Source organism: Chaetura pelagica, unplaced genomic scaffold, assembly GCF_000747805.2.
Source record: "Chaetura pelagica isolate M959 unplaced genomic scaffold, ChaPel_1.0 scaffold36, whole genome shotgun sequence".
Classification (NCBI taxonomy): domain Eukaryota; kingdom Metazoa; phylum Chordata; class Aves; order Apodiformes; family Apodidae; genus Chaetura; species Chaetura pelagica.
The window spans coordinates 3,248,812-3,267,684 of record NW_009953726.1 but is presented as its reverse complement, the minus strand read 5'-3'; the positions used below and the strand labels follow the sequence as shown (position 1 = coordinate 3,267,684).

General features: G+C 43.3%; 1 protein-coding gene across 1 annotated transcript in view; it reads right to left on the bottom strand.

Moving 5' to 3' along the window:
* Positions 1-18,866, bottom strand: part of RTN1 (reticulon 1) — a 125,236-nt gene extending 106,370 nt beyond the window's left edge. Inside the window, exon 1 of the mRNA XM_010000685.1 lies at positions 18,683-18,866. Within this exon, the coding sequence (XP_009998987.1) occupies positions 18,683-18,701 (19 nt within the window). The 5' untranslated portion in view covers positions 18,702-18,866. The remainder of the gene's footprint in view (positions 1-18,682) is intronic.
* Positions 18,867-18,873: the final 7 nt, after the last annotated feature.

The window sequence follows — 18,873 nt, the reverse complement described above, 5'->3', positions numbered from 1 at the left end:
CACGAGTGTTGGCATGAAGAAATCACAGAATCATAGAATGGTTAAGGTTGGAAGGGGCCTTAAAGATCATCAGGTTCCAACCTCCCTGCTATGAACATTATTCAGATTATGTTAGCAAAATTCTCATTGATTTTAATAAAGTCCTGGAAAATACTATGAAAAACCCTAAAAAATTCTATTACTGTTTACTCTGCATAAGAAGTTATTTGCTTTCAGGGCCCCATAACATGGATTTTTTTCAATGTCACCCTGCTACAAGCTTCTCAAAGTGTTGCTGTGGTGAGATCATAAGCTAAAATTTTCTAATCGTGGGTGCCTGGAGTTTGCTCCTCTAAGACCCTTTCTGTAATAGGGAAGTAGCATTCTTAGACACCAGCAACTGGAAAAGGAGCAAGGCATGCCCAGCACTTCAAAATCTGAGGCTATTTAGGTTGAGTCAGCAAAGCACAGAATATCAAGCTTATTTTAAGTATGCACAGTCTCTCTCTATTTGAGACCCTGTTTTCCTCCTTATATACAGACTGACATCTGTAAATATTGACTAACATGAAAATTTGGTCTTCATGTTTTATAAGAAAAACACTAGTTCAATCAAAAAGAAAACAACCATCTGGCACTGCTCCTTCCAGATGTTTTTTCATTTTCCCTTCTCAAATCTGTGTTTTCTGAGTACTTAAAGGACTTCCATGATCTCCTCTTGTTTATCAATGCCCAGCTTCAGAATTCCAAGCCTGTTATTTCTTTCCCTTTTTTCTTACTTGTCTGTCACTCCTTTGGCTAGTGAGTAGAATCCATTCAATGAACAGTATTGTGTTTTTGGGAAGAATTTGTCTTTTCCTATGTTTGTGGTTCAAGGGGCTGTGGCTGGCTTGGTAGTGGTGTTTGAAAGGACAGCTTGCTATTAATTCAAACCAACACATAGACCAAGGAATTGGGAAATATCCATGCCACCAAGATGAATGTACAAAATTCACTTGAATTGGGAAATCATTATCAATGTTTGGTGGAATATCTGTTGGAATAGAAAATGAGGAAGTTGTACCTGTGGAGTAATTTTCCAAACAAACTGTTGCCTTTGTAACATACAAAAAAAAAATCTGTAGCCTCAGGGATCACATAGATCAGGTATCCTGGATTGTTGCAGCTGTACTGACCTTTACAGTGAGAAAAATGGAGACAACTTTTCAATCCAGGCAGCTCACTGACTCTGTTTTACATCAGCAGCAGCCTTTGCTGCTGAGCAGAAGGAAGATTACATATGTCATGTTTTATATTCATGAAACAGAGCTTTAAATCCAACGAAAAGGTACTTCAGAACAGGCTCTTCTGAACTCTGTCATAGCTGAATGCTTTCATGAGATCTTCAGGAAAGATATTGTCTTTTTCTTTTTTTTTCCCCAGACTTAATAAGCAAACTTTAATGAAAGCTTGTTGCAACACACAGTGTGCCACAAATGGTACAACTGCCAGTCTTCTCACATATGCTGAACTTTTGCTGGACCTTGTGAATCCCCATTAACGCTGCGTGCAGGATGAGACCCAGAGACAGGCAGAAGATGTGGTGCTGGAGCAGCTTTATTGGAGCTGCAACACCCACTCTTGTTCTGAGGTGAGAATTACAGCCACTCTAACACCCAGGAGAAACCTAAACATACCCAAAATGCAAAGACAACCTCCAAGCCTCCAACTGACAGCAGAGCTCAGAAAGCAATTGAATCAACCTTTCCTGAAGCTGGTTCTGACTTCACCTAATAACAATCCCACAGCTGGACACAGAAAATGCTGCCACTCAAATGTACCTCACCAGTGAATCTTAGTGCTGGTTTCTTGATTTTGGTCCAGAGGGGATGACACAAACGTTTTTCAGTGGCTATTACATGTTTAAATGATTTTACATTAGCTAAATCCATAGATCATTTTCTGTCAATGCTTGAGAAATAATGTTTTTAGCAAAGAAATGTTTGCCAAGGCCAATGACAAACGTGTGTGTATCAGCATCAAGAGAAAACAAGCACTGAAATTGCCACAATCAAGTATGTATAAAAGATGTGTTTGCTCATTCCTCCAATCAAGGATCCTCATTAAATAATCATGTGACTCATACAAGGGGTTACAATTAAGCAGTACAGCTCACATTTCAAATATTCACGATCATACAGCCCAAATATAAAGGGAATCATCCCAAATTCAGCTCACGAGTTGCTCTGAGGAAACAGTGTTTGCTCACTGATATTAACACAGCTGGGAAGAGGTGCTCCATTTCTCAAAACTACTTCCATTGATTCTTTCCTCACTCTTAGTTAAAATAATTGACTGGAAACAGTAATTTCAATAAATCTGGCTTTTTTACATTACTTTTTTTTTTAAATCTAATTAAGATTTTTCCAAAGCAAATCTATTTTTGTTTGGGAAAATGTCAAAACCAAGTGTCACGTATTTAACATTTTGATTCTCCTTCTCCAGCTCTGCCAGCAATTTTCTGTGTAGCACCATGTTTCACACTTTATTGAAACCCAGTCAGAAAACAACCAGTATCTGACTGAAGTAAACGATCAGGTTTGTCTTCACAGTCCACATTTATAAATCAATTCTGTATTTCCCCCCATTCTCCTTTTACCTTGATGTTCTTAGCAATACTAATTAGATCAAATTATTAAAGCTGGACTTGCTATATCTTGTTCCCTTTTCTACTTGCTTGGATGCAGGCATTATGCTGTTAATTTCCAACTATCACTGCATACTTCATCTTCTATAATTTCTCCCTGCCAAGCCTGCACTCATTACAAATCCTTGTTAGTACTATCTTATGCTGAAGATTGCTCTGTTCATCCAATTTATACCATCAAATGCCATGATTGGGTTTGTCAGCAGGAGTCAATTCACTCTCCAAGGAAAGCAGGGTTCTTCCTCCAAAACAAACAGAAAGCTATTTTTCTTTAAAGAAATAAATAAATTCCCATCAAAAGGCACTGAAACACAAATATATCAGCCATTCCAACTGTTCTATAACTCGTGGCTGGTGGGCACTTTCAAAGGGGAACAGAAGCAGCTGCTGGTTTGAACAGGACAGGGACCAAGATGGGAAAAGGAGAAATCACTCCATTTCCTCCTAATCACCCAGCTTCTAGACTCCTTCAAAAACAAGGCCAGGAAGGCCTGAAAGACAAAACGTGGCTCCACTGCTGGCCCCTGGCAGCAGTACCACTTCCCACATCATCTGGGTGATGTCTCTCTGCACTGCCTGTACAGCCCACCAGCAACTGAGCTGCAGCCACCAACCCCCCAGCAACCTGTGTCTCCCTGTCCTATACATCTACATCCTCTGAAAGATTCTTCCAAATGACTACTCTGAATCTCCTCTGCTACAACTGAAGCCACATCCATTCGTGCCCATCATGAACCTGGAGATCAGGTTCACAAAGGCTCTTTGCTTGGGTTTTCATGTACTTAAAGTCTGCTCTTGTTCTGTGCCCCGGTGATTCTCTCCTTTAGCTTAAACAAACCCAGTTCTTTCAGTCTTCTTTCCCAGATCATGTTTCCCAGACATCTGATCACCCTGGCTGTTCTCCTCCTGGACTTTCTGCATCGCTCCTGAAATGTTGTGCTCCAGACTGGACATCACACTTCTCCCCAGGTCATACACTGCATCATGCACTCAAACTCACAGTTCCATTTCTGTGGCATCTGCTGTTTAGCAGCAACAAACAGCACAAACATCTTTGCAGTCTGTGCTGGCTGGCATTTGGTTTGTGACCCTCAAATACCCCAGTCCTCTCCTGATGGACTCATCTGTGGTTTCCCATCTCATGTTTATGAAGTTGACTGTTCTGCTGAGATGCCCTGTCCCTGCTGAACACTTTCCTATTTATTAAGACCATTTATATGGATGGCCAAGATAATTCTGAGTTTTCATGGTCTTCCTTGTAGTATCCCAGTGCAAGATGCAGGAGCTGGGAGAGGTCAGTCTCCAAGGGTCTGGAGAATAAGGCCAACTCACTAGGTCCTGCTGTGGCACAGCACTCCTCCAGGTAGTATTGGCACGGTGAACTGTTGAACAAGTTTGTCTCTGCCTTGAAGAGTGGGGGTTTTATGCCCTTCCAGTTGAAAAAGAAATAAAGTAAAAGGAATAATTGAAAACGTAAAATGCATTCAAAAGCCTTTTTGAAGAGAAATTATGTTAATAGCTCTAACTAAACAAAGGGTGGGGGAGGTGGTTTTGCTAGGAAAGTCTGTCTCCAGAGCTCATGAATGCAGGAGGAAGGCACCTGCTGAGTTTCTAAGCTTAACCCCCTACCACTACATCACAATACCTAGTTTTCTCCATTAACTGATCAGGTTCCTCTTGTGTGTAGTTTGAATTTCTTTTTCTTGCTATTCATTTTTCTCTCCATCTTGACTTCCTCTCCTCCCCAGCCTGAATGCTCCTTTCCAGTTCATACAATTTTATCCTTGTACCTCCACTAACTTTTAGTGTAGCTTGTTTCTCTTGGGTTTTTGCACCAGGAGCAAACATGCCTTTCCCTCTCAGCTGTTTGTTGCATGAGGTTAGAAAACAGGTCCTCTAACCCATCTTAGAAACTGATTTGTACCTGGCACAGCAGAGCTGTTGTGACCAGAAACCTGAGCAAGCAACCCTGTAAGAAAGGTGGTGTTTTGCTCACATTTAGCTTTTCCATTTCTAAAGGCCACAAAAGCCTGGGGCACCTGATGCTGGGTGCAGGCAGGAGCAGAGGACTTCTGGGAAACCTCGGATCTTACTTGCTCTGGCAGTTACTGCCATCCAGCTAAATGGACCTGAAAGTGGTTGAAAACTTCTGGTTTTGTTTGTTAGTTTGTTTGCTTTTTCCAAATGCTGTTTAAACCACACAGCACAGCAAGGCTGCAGAATCAGTTGTCATTGCAGCTTCAAGTGCAGGGTCAGGAGAAGGAACCTGATGGTTTCTAAAGACGTCACTTCCTGCTCACAGAGGAGCCTGTATTGCTTTCCTGCTCACACAAAGTGAGAAAGGGAAGGCTTTTTTAAAAAAGAAGTTGTCTTGTATAGAGCCTAAGAAGAAAGAGTCAGATATGCTGTCTTCACTGGCTTTCTTTCCCTTGCTTGGCACCAACAGGCAGGTCATATTTTTAAGGGAGTAATAGAGGGAGCAATATGTAATTATTTGAGTCCAGGGATGCTGGGCAACTGCTGGGTTGGAGAATGCTGATGCCTTCAAGCCTTTTTCACCACAGTGATGTCAAAGGCATCTGCCATAAAGACAGGAGAACTGCTTGGTATTATTTTACAAGGGTGTGTAGTGATAGGACAAGGGGTAATGGTTTTAAGCTGGAAGAAGATAGATTTAGGTTTGACATTTAGGAAGAATTTCTTTCCAGTGAGACACTGGAACAGATTGTCCAGAGAAGCTGTGGATACCCCATCCCTGGTAATGTTCAAGGCCAGGCTAGATGGGGGTTGGAGCAACCTGGTCTAGTAGGAGGTGTCCCTGCCCATGGCAGGAGGTTGGAATTAGATGATCTTTAAGGTCCCTTCCAACCTAAATCATTCTATGATTTTATTATTATACCTCAGCAGCAATTAGATGGACTGGACTAGAAGGCAACTTCATTTTCACCAATGACAGAGAACCAAGGTCGTACTGCTGTTGAGTACATTAAATAGGTGCTAACAAATCCTACTTGCTAATGCACTAGCTCTCGGATTTTATGGATATTTTCAAGCTCAGAGTAAAGTGTGCTGATGTCATTGCTCTGCAGACAGCAACAGAAAAGAGAAAGTCATAAATGCAGGGTTGAAATTAAGCAAACTGACTGTGGTTGTATGTGTTTTTCCTGACATTAGCTGGAAGTGGAGCTATTGCAAATGAAATTCTGTCCTGTGGGGAAAATTCATATGATTTTCAATTTTCTTTTCATCTCAAATCAAGAGGAAACAGAAAACCTTCCTATGGAAGGGAAAGCTCCACAGGAAAAACGTCTAGAAATGTTGAAACACATTGCAGAAAATTTAGCAATGTCAGTAGAAACAGCAAATAACACATGGTATTCCCCATAGCTGTTCAGCTGGAAGGGTGAATGCCTTTGCAAAACATAATTAAGGATCCTTCATATGAATTTGAAAGTGATAAACAGGCAGGAAAAAATCCGACCCTGTCTTGATGCACCTACGTAAAAATAGCTGTCCTACATTTTGCAGGAGAGAGGAATGACTTTTTTGAGTCTTAGCCTGAGACACCCCTCAAAAGGAGTCACTGATGATGAAGCTGAGACCCCTTTGGAACAGCCTGGCACTGCCTGGGTTGCAGCAGATCCAAATGTAGTTCAAAGACAGCTGCTGGGGCCTATTGGTAAGACCCTTCACTTCACTGTGCATCAGTTGTCTCATCAGCAAAACAGTAACAAAGGCATCTACTTGCTTCTGCCTCCCCAAAAGGCAATCTAAGAAACAGTAGCTTAGCCTTGGATTCTGTGCTTTTCACCACCTCTTGGAAAGCAAAGGATGATGTTGGCAGAGAGCTGGCCAAGAGAAAGCAAATAGAAACAGAGGTGTTAAAAAGCAAGGCTCCAAGTACTACAGTCTTGCTGAACTCCTAGTTCCAGTAAATTCCAAAGACCCAAGCAGGCTATGTGCAGAGGAAGGGGAAAACTGACTCCTAAGAAAGTGCTGGAGGATGTGGCAGTTCCATTTCCAAGATGTTGCTGATGTGCTGAAAAATCCCTTTTCTGCTCATTTAGCACAGCTGGAACTTTGCTAAAACGAAACCCTCCCTGTGAAATATTTTTTTTGCAAATCAGCACATTCTGCAGCACATTTTTCTTCCCTTGGTGGGGAGGGAGGCATCAGGAGTTACTACCCAGCTGTGCTGACACCTCGTAGGAATAGTCAGAAGAAATTCCTGAGATCCTTATGGCTGAAGTTCAGGCTTTGACTGATACAGCAGAGGGACCGTGTCCACTTGCTGCTGCTGCAGGCAATCATCTGCAGGCTGAGATGGGAAAACATGGAACATATATTTTATGCAATGTCAGACTAAGAGAGCAAGTGGGAGAAAAGGGAGTGACTGAAGCTGCTCTTCTGGGACCAGTTCACAGAACTGTGTAGGAACAGTACAAGATCCATCCTGTGCTGATCACCTTGTCTTGATGACAAAAGAAAAAGAAGTGGAGCTATTCTGTGTGTCTCCCTACTCTTAAGGGTGCAACCAGAACACATCTCCAGCATTGCTATTAGCATTCCTCCAGCAAAGGAATCTCAGTAAAGCATTGAGCTCACATTTTCAAAGATGATGCTGGAAGGCTTCCCAGATTATATATTTTCCTCTTTAATGTGTACCTCTGGGGATAATGCTAATCAAGGAGGCAGCAAAAGTGGTGAAACATCCTCAGACCCAAGTTGATTTATTAACAGTGGTTGCATTATTCTCACTCAGAGAACAATGCCAGTATCCCAAGCTTCCAGAAAAAAAAATCTCATTTGCTGGTAGGTTATCAAATACAAGCTGACAATCTACTTGCACAGCAGATATGCATAAGTGCAGTGCACAGTGTGATTCATCTGCAACACATCTAGCATGCTAGAGGTTTGATTTAAAGTAGGTTAGAAAAATGAGAGAAGAGGGGGGTGGGGGGAAAGAAGCCCAAACTGAAAAATCCTATTAGGAATTATATTAGGTGGTTGAGTCACCATCCCTGGATGTGTTTAAGGGTGGTTTGGATGTGGTGTTGGTGGAGATGGTTTAGGGGAGAACTTTGTAGAGTAGGGATGATGGTTGGACTCGGGGATCCCAAGGGGCTTTTCCAACCTGAATAGTTCTATGATTCTATATCTTTTCTTTTTACTCCTTGTCCAGCCCTCTCTCCTCAGGTTGCTTTTGAATAGTTTGGATGGCACAGGGATGGGCAACCATATCAAAATACATACAGCTAGTAATTTTACAAATGCTATCTTCATGGCCTAGCAGATCTACCAAATATTCCAGGGATTATACATGGTCTGTTTACCATGCACAGCATGAGAGCATTTCACACAGCACAAATCCCCAAGCCTGTCTCTTTAGCTCTGACCCGAACTTCTACTATACAGCAACTGAATTATAAAGGCTAATGTCAGAAAGGCTTTGAAGGAAAACAAAATCCCAAATGGCAACTGGCAACTGTGATGGATGCTCAGATGATCCACCATAATGTCCAGTGGTATTTTTTAGGATAGGGAAAAAAAAAAACCACAACAGAAAAACACGTGCATGACATGACATTTCTAAAATAAAATAGAGGACTTTGCAGGCCAGAATTAGTGCTTTTAAAAGAGAATGTATCTGTATTTGAAATAAATGTCCTACTACAAAAAACTCAAATGTCCTACCATAAAAACAAATGTAGGCAAGGTAAATTTTAAACAACGTAGCCAGCCAAATCAGAAGAAACATACAAATTGGAAAATATATACCCTACTTTATAGATTCCACTATTTTTAAAAAAATATTATTTTATTCCATGCACCTCTCTTGGAAAGAATTTTTGCCTGATGGCAAGTTTCTCAAAAAAATTTAAATTTCAGGAAATTTGCTCTCTTTTTCCTGACATCAGCAGCCACAAGTCTGCATTCGCAAGGGCAGAGTTCCTGTTTCACCCATGTAAAAGTCATCCTGTTTTTACTCAGTGACTCCACATCTGTGCATGCAACCAACTATTTGCTTGCTTGACTTTTCCATCCTGTGTGCAACGTACACACATTAAACACACATGAAACTTTAAGAGAATCAGGCACCACCTACTAAAGATCTATTTCAAATTGTTCAAAGATATAAAAATCTTGTCTTGCCTGTGACCAAGTTGTCACTTATCAGCCATTTTGAGAAAAGGATTTCTGCTAAGTGGAAGTGATAAACAGAGCTACTGCAACTCGATGGTCTTTCCTAAACCATGTGTTCAGAGGAGGTTGACTCCTCTGAGACTTCTTCTGTCTCTCACACATCGTCTTGAAGTTTTGCCTTTGGGCCCAAAACCTTTCCTACAAACTAATTGTGTTCTGAGAATCACAGCCTTTCAGGATAACCAGGAGGTTCTGAGAAATCAATTCTCTATTCAGCCACAGTGATACTTTTGCTAGACCAGTAGAGAAAACAGCAATAACATGAATGCTGCATTATGACTTTTTTAAAGAACTGCAAAAGCTTCATAAAAGAGGAATCAGCTTTAGGTCAGCCCCACATCAAAGGCAACTGTCTCAATTCAAGTTTAGGGCACAGCAATATTGCAGTTTAGAGCATCTATTTGGTCAATGATGTTTACCAAAGATATAAACCTTTGTAATAAAAAGGAAAAAACCCCAGCAAACTGGCCAACATGGTGCACCCTGAGACAAAGATAAGCCAGAAAAAGAAAAAAGGTAACCAAAATTGCAATGTGCATTTTATAACTTTTCTAAGGGGCAGGAAAAGTCATTTCCCTTTTTCCTACAATCAGTCTGCAAATAAAATGTGGTTACTGTTCCTATCATTCAGCTACACCTGCACACAGGGCAGTTAAGCCTCCAGTTTAGCTGAAACACACATTTAATTTCCAGTGTTTTGCATTGTGCTTCATTGCTGAAGTCAACAGGAATCAAAATATCCTGAAATGCAAAATGTTTCCTACGCACATGGGCAGCAAGTGCATCTCTTCTGCCTCTAAATTAAGGACATCAAGGGAAAGACCTAATTAAGACTTACTGGAATTCAGATATCAGTAGTCAGTGGGGAGATGGTAGCTGTGAAACCTCATTGCACCCTCCCACAAAGCACATGGGGGTTCTGCTCAGTAAATCAGAGCAGAGATGAGACACTGTGCTGCTCCCAAGGTCTGTCTGCACCAGGTTTTCGCCTTCTGCCCTGTCTGTGGCCTCGGTGCATGTTTCTTGCTGACCTGAATACAGGTGAACACCAGCACAGTAGTGCAGACTTACAGCAGACTTTTGGCTTTACTCAGGATCCAGCCCTTTGGCCGGCCCATGAGTTTGGGATTAAAAGTATTTCCAAGCAAAGCTGCTCTGCTGCTGTGTGTGTGTCAGGACCTGTGTGAGGTGAAGGACTCCCCACTTCCCTGGCACAAAAAATGCTGGCTTTGGTGGATGTAGGGCATCCTGCTGCATCAGCCTTGCTACCTCCAAACTGGGGGGCAGGATTAGGCCTGTAAATGGCAAAACTCCTTTGCTGATTGCAAGTCATAAATGCAGCCTGTGTCTCCAGCAATTTCTTTACAAGTGCCCCTGAGTGCTTTTGGGAGCAGTGTGTGAGAAGCCAGGCTCAGCAGAAGAACATCAATACAAACTCCAACAGCTTGGGCTGTTTGCAGACCCTTCCTGCACAGCTGTGCTGCAGAGGCTGCCCAGGGTGAGGGGTTTTAGGGCTTTTGGTGGTACAGCCAGTGACTAACACAGCATCAGCAGGCAAAGGCTGGGGATGTTGTTCAGATCTGTAACTTGTTCGTTTGAGGCTTTGCAACATGCGTATGAGGAACGCTTTGATAGCGTGAGGGACGGTCACCCCTGGCTGTGAGACAGAGAGACAAAGCACTCAACACTGGCAGTGAGAGGCTCCAGCCCAGTCCCACGGCTGGAGCCTGTGTACTGGTGCCACAGTCCCTCCTCCTCAGCCACGGGGCTCAGGCAGGGCTGCCCCCATGTGCACCTGAACCGTGGACTGCTATTTGCACAGAAAAAGCAGCTGGGAACAGAAGGTTTCCAGCCTGACAAGGCTGCCCCATGCATTTTTACTGACCACAGTTAAGAAGCCCTTCAACGTCTTTAGATCTACCAACGATAAATCAGCTGCAGTTAATAAATTCAGCACTGCTGAAAAATAAGATGTAATTCATGCCCTGAACGGCACAGTAAAACCTCAAGCTGACATAACTCTGCAGGTCTGCAGAGCCACCCCAGTGCAGAGCATCCTCCTGAGCTCTATCCTCACTGGTACCCAAGTGAACACCCTGCTGCAGCACTGCATCCAGGCTGGGAGTCACTGCTACATGAAGGAGAAGTTGGGAATGCTGCAGCTGTTAATGGAACTGTCTTGAAATAATCTCTGAAGAATCAGATACCTTTTCTGAGATGAGTTCTCATGATAACTGGAGGCTGTAACAAGGGCAGGCATCTCATTGCAGTAGTGAAAGAATTAGTCAAAGACCTCTTTTAGCAGCAGTTATTCAAATAAGCTGAAAAGGTCACTTTTAAGGAATATTAAAGTATAAAGCCACTGCTTAAGAGATTACACCTTAATATTTAAGATAAGCTTATAAAGCCTATAATAGTTTCCAACAATTTTTAGTCTCAACTGGACACACACAATAAATCAAAATAAACAACAGCATTATAATGATTTTTATTCCAAGTTTTCAGTGTCTTTAAATACTAATTTTCACAGTGCTATAATGAGATAGGTAAGTGCTGGTGCCTCCATTTTCCATACAAGTGACCTGAAGCAGTCTGGTCTAATGGGTAATAAAGCAAATTTATCCATGATATATCTTCTTCTTGATTTCTCCCTGAATTCCACAAAATACATGCTCAGCTTTATGCATATCCTTAAGACCATCCTGATTTTTTTTAACCAGTTAAGAATGTGCTTATATTCTCAATAATTAGGACCTTAAATATTTTATTGAAACAAGGAGAACAGAAATAGGAGGACTGATTAAAGTCCCCTTTATTTTAAGTCTTGTCTTGCAGGTGAGTTCCAAGAATTTATTCTCACTGCTGAAGGTGCAGGGTTTCTTAGAGGGACAGGCTGACCATAAACCAGAAGTGTGTTAAAAAAACAACAACATTAAATGTAGGGTGTGTTCCTGAGTGCTGAATCATACCAAGTCTACAGCAGCACATCTATTTACTTTCCCTGAATTAGAAAACTGATCACAAATAATGATTCACTACTTGAAACATGGTTTGCTGTGTGATGGCCTTTTCTTTTTTGGAAAATAAAACAAAACAAAACAAAAAACAGCAACAAAAAAAACACAACACCAAAACAAACAAAGAAAAAACACAGCAACAAGCAACCCAAGAAAAACCCCTAGAATTTTGTAAGCAGCCCTGATCTGGCACTAAGAGAATACAACATGAAAAAGAGACATGAGGACATAAATGCTACATTAGACATGACACAGGCTTAGTGCATACTTGGGCCATTTTGGAGGTACCAACTACTCAGGAGGGAAAGTGAGGCAAGAAGTCACCCAGTTACAAATCTCCCTTTCCTGTTGATGATGTGGACCTGCAGCATAATTCCTTGGGTATTTCAAGAGCTAGTGTGTTTTAGCTCAAAGTTCCTGAAATACCCAAGGAATGTGCACAAAACAATTAGGTGTCAGGGCCAAATCAGACCCCTAAAGCAAAGCTCTGTGGGGCAACCTGTTATCCTTTTGTGGGACACTCTGGGAAGACATAACAGACAGACCTGTGGGATCTGCCTACACTTTTCCAGGCATACTGTGCCAGGGATAGCACCCAGACTGTTGCTGGGTTTGCCATCCCCAGGCAGGCTGAGAGCACAAATTGATTGTGCATGTGCCCCACACACTAGAGTCTGGGGGGAAAAATGGTGTAAGACATGTAATTCAATGGCATTTTCCAGAGCTGCAGAAATAAGGAGGCAGATGTGCCTCCCACGACCCTGACACCAGTCCAGGAAAGCCTCACTGCCCAGAAAATACTGCAACACACAAACCCCAAAGCTTGCTGCAACTGGAACATCCAAAGCCTCTCCCTTCATGCCATCCTCCTCCCCTACCTCTCCACCTCAGTTCCTTGCCTATAAATAAAATATTTCGTTACTGAGTGATGAAGATTAAAATAAAGTAGGTGAGTCACTGTCCCTAGTACTACTCTGCTCTTTCATCTGCCTCAACCTCTTCCTCAACCCATTTGCAGCCCTAAAGGCTGAAGAAAATCCATCAGTATGGAAAGCAGGGATGGAGCTACCTGCATCCCTATGGGGAACAGGGCAAAGACATCTGCATTTTGAGCTGTATGTAGATGAGAATTACATTGTTGCACAGATTTTAATCCAGGAGATTTTATGCATCTCCATTACCACTTTTCATCCCCAGATGCAGAGAACTGGCCAGAGGAGCCCAACAGGAGTCATTGCTCCTACTTTACCCAAATGGGAATAAAGGATGATATTTCAACAGGAATTTTATTAAGATGACTGGTTGTCAGCTGTAACAAAATGGTCACTTTGTCAAGCTTCACGAGAATTACTGGAATAGAAGGATCCAAAAGAAATCTGCTGTGCTTCTGTCCCTCTCTGCAAAATCTGCTTGCACTCACAGAATGCCATGGGATGGGAAGAGCCTGCACCAAATGGTCTCCATCACCCTCACTCCCATCAGAGGTTTTGAGGGACTAATCCAGGGAGCAGAGAAAAAATACATTTCTCTAAATCAGGAAAGACAAAAATGTCAATAATAGAATTGGAGTGAATATACATACTCTTCCAAAGTGAGATTGAATTTGGCCTCAGTTGGCTAAATCTGAGCAAGATTGCCTGGCAGTTGAGGACATATTTCCAAAAAGCTGCTTGGGCTCCACTGTGCTTAGGCCAGTGAATCCAGCCTATCAAGACTCTTTCTACAGCAACTTCAAAAATCACATTTTTGGTCTTGGCCTTTGCAGAACACAGGGCCTTGAATAGTCCATTGCCATGGATGCTTAGAGACGGGGAGCTCTTGCCAAAGCAGTACTTTGAAAAGGGTGGGAAGGCCACAAAGAGCAACTGAGCCAGTTGCCTTGGGGAACCTGCAGCAATGGGTTGTGCTCTGACATCACTAAAAAGCATCAGTGCCAAACCCAAGCAGTGCAGGTGCTCAGGACCATACCCACTTCTCTACACCCAGATGAACCACAGGGCTCTCAAGCTGTCTGAAAACCACCAAAAACCTCCTTCATGCTGAGTATAAAGCTGCCAGTAACTCACTCTCTGCAGTAACTGGAGAGAACCAATAAACAGAGATTGTACAGGGGAAGAGTACAAACACAGGCTTGTGCTAGGAGCACCTCACTGCAGTTCCTTGCAGGTAGGGTGTTGGTGGGTCAGTTCATGGTGAGAGCACATGAGTACACAGCACATCTTTTCAAACTCAATCGTTAAAATTCATGGGAATTAGAAAGTTGTTTTGTTTTGTTTTAAAAATGTCTTTACTAAAAGCACTGAACCTACAGTCTGTTCTCGCCATGGAACAGCAGGAACCAGGACCACTCATGGTCTTGTGTGCTACATCTTCTCCCATCAGTGCATGAAACATCCTGGGATTTGGTATCTCACTGCTCCTCAGTAGGCAGAGGCTGTTCTTCAACTCATCCACCTCATCCAAGCATCTTCTAGTCCCTCTTTCTCACCTTGTCTCACTGGCACACACCACATGGGTGCCGTTCAGTCCCATAATTGTAGGACTTTCCTGCCACTGAGGCACCCCATGGGAATCCAAACCAGCTCCCAGCTGCTGTTCCAGAAGAGTTCCCATAGGCCATGTTTGTCATCCCATTGTAATCCCAGTTATTAATGCCATCTCCTGTGGCACTGGCCACCTCTCCTTTGGGCTGCTGGAGCCCACCAGCGTCCTGTCTTTGGAGGCAGCTGGAAATGGGCCAGGATTGCCAGGGACTTCAGACTGTGGCCAGTCTGAAGGCAAAGAGCATCCTGGCGTGAGTATCAGCAGGCAGGGCTCACTGGCAGCTCTCTCAAACCTAGCTAGATGGATGCAGGGTCATAGCACTGCTGCCTGTACATCACCCTGGACACCCACAGATGCACAAGGCTGCATACAAATTCCCAGATCCTGACACAGGTATCACCATTGGCATAATTCCAGCTCTTTTCCTCCTCTTCTTCCTCTGTGCACACCTGCACCATGGTGGCACAGTCCATTCTTACATGTTGCCATTTCTCTGAAGGAAACCATATGTATTTATCCCGGGGAATGCCTGTGTAATATTTTTGAAAATAATTCTCTTCAGGGAATTTTAATCACTGTTGGTGTATAAAAATAAATAACAGAATCTGTGACCAGATGGTGTGTTGGGTGACATAGGGCTCTCTTCACCAACATGCAACTCCTCACCAGCCTTTCAGGACTGCTTCAGTCTCCAGTCCTTGAGAGAGCTGCCTCCAAGCTCCTCTCACCCTGAACCAAATTCATCTTTGGGAAGGAGACAAATTCTCCATTGGAGGGAGATAAACATTTTCAGGCAAAATCCAAGGTCCAAACATAAAAGCAAGAGAAACTGTTTTGTTCCTGTCCAGAAGGTAAATGATTAGATCCTCACTGAAGCTCTGCAGGAGGATAAACAGATGTGGGATCTGCAGCTCCTCATTGCCCTGACTTTGCTCGAGAAATCTCTGAGCTTTCCACTCCTCGTGGGAATTTTTTTCTGCAGTCCCAATCACTGCTGATTTTGGTTGATCTGAAGAATGGGGAGTGAAATTCATTGCTTTTCATCATTCAGAAACCACTCACAAGGTTTTGACACAAAGCCAGTTTGGCTCAAAGCCGGGCCCACAGCCAGCTTGAAAGTATTCCTGAACCTTTCAACAATCCCTGGCTGGGTTTCAAACTTAAAACAAAAGCCGAGATCAGGGAAAGTTTGCAAATTTTTAGGTTGTATAAGAAAAGTTTTCTACAACTTGTGATAAATTCCCACCATTTATTTTCAGTTATTTTCATGCTGGGAGAATCTCTCAGCCTCAAAACCCTGCTCTGGCCTCAAAGAGCATAACCACATCTTTCACAAAAAGGACTGGTCTGACGTGTAGAAGAATCCTAGAATCATTGAATGGTTTGGGTTGGAAGGGACATTAAAGATCATCTAGTCCAACCCCCTGCACAAGCAGGGACAACTCCCACCAGCCCAGGTTGCTCCAAGCCCCATCCAACCTGGCCTCGAACACTTCCAGGGATGGGGCAGCCACAGCTCCCCTGAGCAACCTGGGCCGGGGTCTCAGCACTCTCACAGTGATTAATTTCTTCTTAATGTCTGTCCTGAATCTCCCTTCTTCCAGCTTAAAACCATTACCCCTTGTTCTATCACTACACACCCTTGTAAAAACTCTCTCCCCAGCTTTTCTGTAGCCCCTTCAGGACTAGAAGGTGCTCTAAGGTCTCCTTGGAGCCTTCTTGTCTCCAGGCTGAACACCCCAACTCTCTCAGTCTGTCTCCAGAGTAGAGGTGCTCCAGCCCACTGATCATCTTCATGTAAGATATAGGATGTGTTGGGAAACTGCCCAGTAAACATATCTTCCAGTTCACCCTTGTTTGGATGCTTTGTTCCTTGTCCAAATTGTCCCTAGATGGCCCATGGTATAGGAAGTGCTGTAATTTTATGGCAGTTTATGGCAGTGTTGTAAGATGCTGGAACTAGGTACCTCTTTCTGGGCCCATTCCTACAGCTCAGGAATACAGGAATGGCTTAGGAATAGCCTCTCAGCAGAAGAATCAAAGTTTTCTGAAATACTTTACAGTTTCAGGTATTCAGCAATATGACAGACCTTTTCTCAGCAATTTAAGAATATTTAGTCACACAGAGAGAACAGGGAAATTATTTACTTTCCCCACTGAAGGGAGCAGGAGCTGTAGCTGTCTAAGTAATGTGGATCAGAGATACAGGTGCTGCAGCCACAAACCAAAAAGGAAACTGCATGAGCAGGACTGCAATGTTTGGGATGCTGCTCTGCCTGCCATGGTCTGCTAAACACACACAACCACCTAACAGTCACTTTATTAAACAGGGAGAACAAAATAGGAAATGTTTAATACACATTACTACTCTTGTGATACTACTAATTTGACAGTCTGTCAATCTACAACTAGCAAACACCAAAAAATATCTGTATTGCTCACTTTATCTCCACCTTGCCACAGTCTGACACATGTAAACAAGCATGGCTAAAGTCCCCTTGCAGAGGGCTCCAAAAACCAAAAATTATTTTCTTTGCTTCTCTTCTACATTTTCTTTCTTCCTTCTTCCTTCTTCTTTCTTTTTATTTTCTTTCTTTCCTTCATTCTATCTATTCTGTGTTCAATAGCCCTGAATCTACAGAGCAGGTTAAGCTTGAAGAAGCCTGTATTAAATGTAAGCAGTACCACAGTCACTCAATTTAATGGGGATTAACACAATTTAAGAAACCACCCCTCTTTGTTCTGTACACTAAGATTCAGCATGGCCATCTTTTTATCCATCAGTGAGCAACAAAAGCTCACAAGATCATTTCTCCCTCTTTCATGTCATTATACTGTTGAGGCAACCCTACCTGGAGAGCTCAATCCTGCCCCTCTTCACACACACCTAGAACATCCTGACATGACAAGCCATTTGCCTCTCTCTGGAGCAGAAAGTCACGTTTCACAACCTACCACTCAGCTCAGCGAATGAGCAGCACATCAGCAGATTAACTGCCTGCCCAAAGCTACAAAGCAGCACAACATTTCCCACATCAGCCGAGCTCATTTTACTACTGAACTCAGTAGCATCGAGCAAACAGAAAAGCACCAGGGGAAGCTCCATGTCGAGAGCACACACACACTCAGACCCTGCAAAAGCCATGCAGATGGGTAGCAGTGGAATAATACATGTAGTCACGCAGACTGTGTTGTTTCTGGCCAGCTACTCTTTGTGCTGATTGACTGGAGGGGATTAGAAAGGACTCAGCCCAAAAACGCAGTTCCTAATGCTCCTGCAGCTATTGCATAACAGAGACCAATTCCTGTCCCAAGCCCTGACCCTCAACTTACTCAAGACAAGTTTAATGCTGTCAGGCTGCCTACTGGAAACATCTACTTCCCAGAGAAGAGGAATCTAGATTCCACCAGGTTTCCCAGGGCTGAGTTATTTGGTTATTTGGGTTCCCTGTTGGGCAGCAGTGGGAAAGAAAGTAGGGAAGTGTAACCAAGAGCAAAATACAGTTCTTTTTCCCAAAACATTTCTACCAGGAGCTCTTGGAACCTGAAGCCTTCTGAGGTTCATTATTAGATTTACAACTGTTATTAATGCATCCACTAAAGAAATGAAGACTAAACCAAAAGAGAATGACTCCATCCCAAAAGTAAACTGAAAATCAATGACCCTGCAGACCCTAGCTAAAGTAAATGCAACTTAAGTCAAATACACTTTAAAAAGCAAAAGGAGGAAAACACAGTAACCCAAAAGTCCACAGTTAAATGGAGGTGCCTCAAAAGCATACAGAAAATACACAAACACCTCAAACCAGGCACTCTTTTAAAAGCTACGTGCTGAAATAAGATAAGGGGCCATGCAGGAATTCCAGGTGTATGGGGAATGGCCAAAGTAACTCCTTTTGAGGTCTGTCACTGCAGATGTGCACAGGTGTACTACAAATGAGGACAGCCCCGTCAAGGCTGGTGAAATCAAATGCCCTCCACCATTTGACTGAAATGTGGATGTCCTGTCTGCAAAGAGCTGTAGGGAACTTGGCCAGGTCCTGCATCCCCCCTCCCCCACTTCAGCAAAAAAAGATTATTTGCAAAGGCCGCAATTGCTTGTTATTTTCTGTTTCCCTACGTGCACTCACTAACTCCTTAGTAATGTTTCCAAGCAGCCAGGCTGGAATAAGACCCAGGGAACGAGTCAAGCAAGAGACGCTGCTGCCAGGGCCCCTTTGTTGAGCATCCCTGGGTACCCCTTGCCTTTTACCTGGGGATGCAGTCGCCATGGCAACGGGCGGGTGTTCCCTGGCGGAGCCGAAAACCAGCTGTTCCCGCTGCTGAGCCCCATCTCCATCCCGCAGCGGAGCCCCAGCTCCATACTGGTCTGCCCCGTCCGCAGCCCAGTGTACCCCAGTGCCCGCCAGCAGCAGGTCCTGGGGGTCCGGCGGGGCTGCCAAG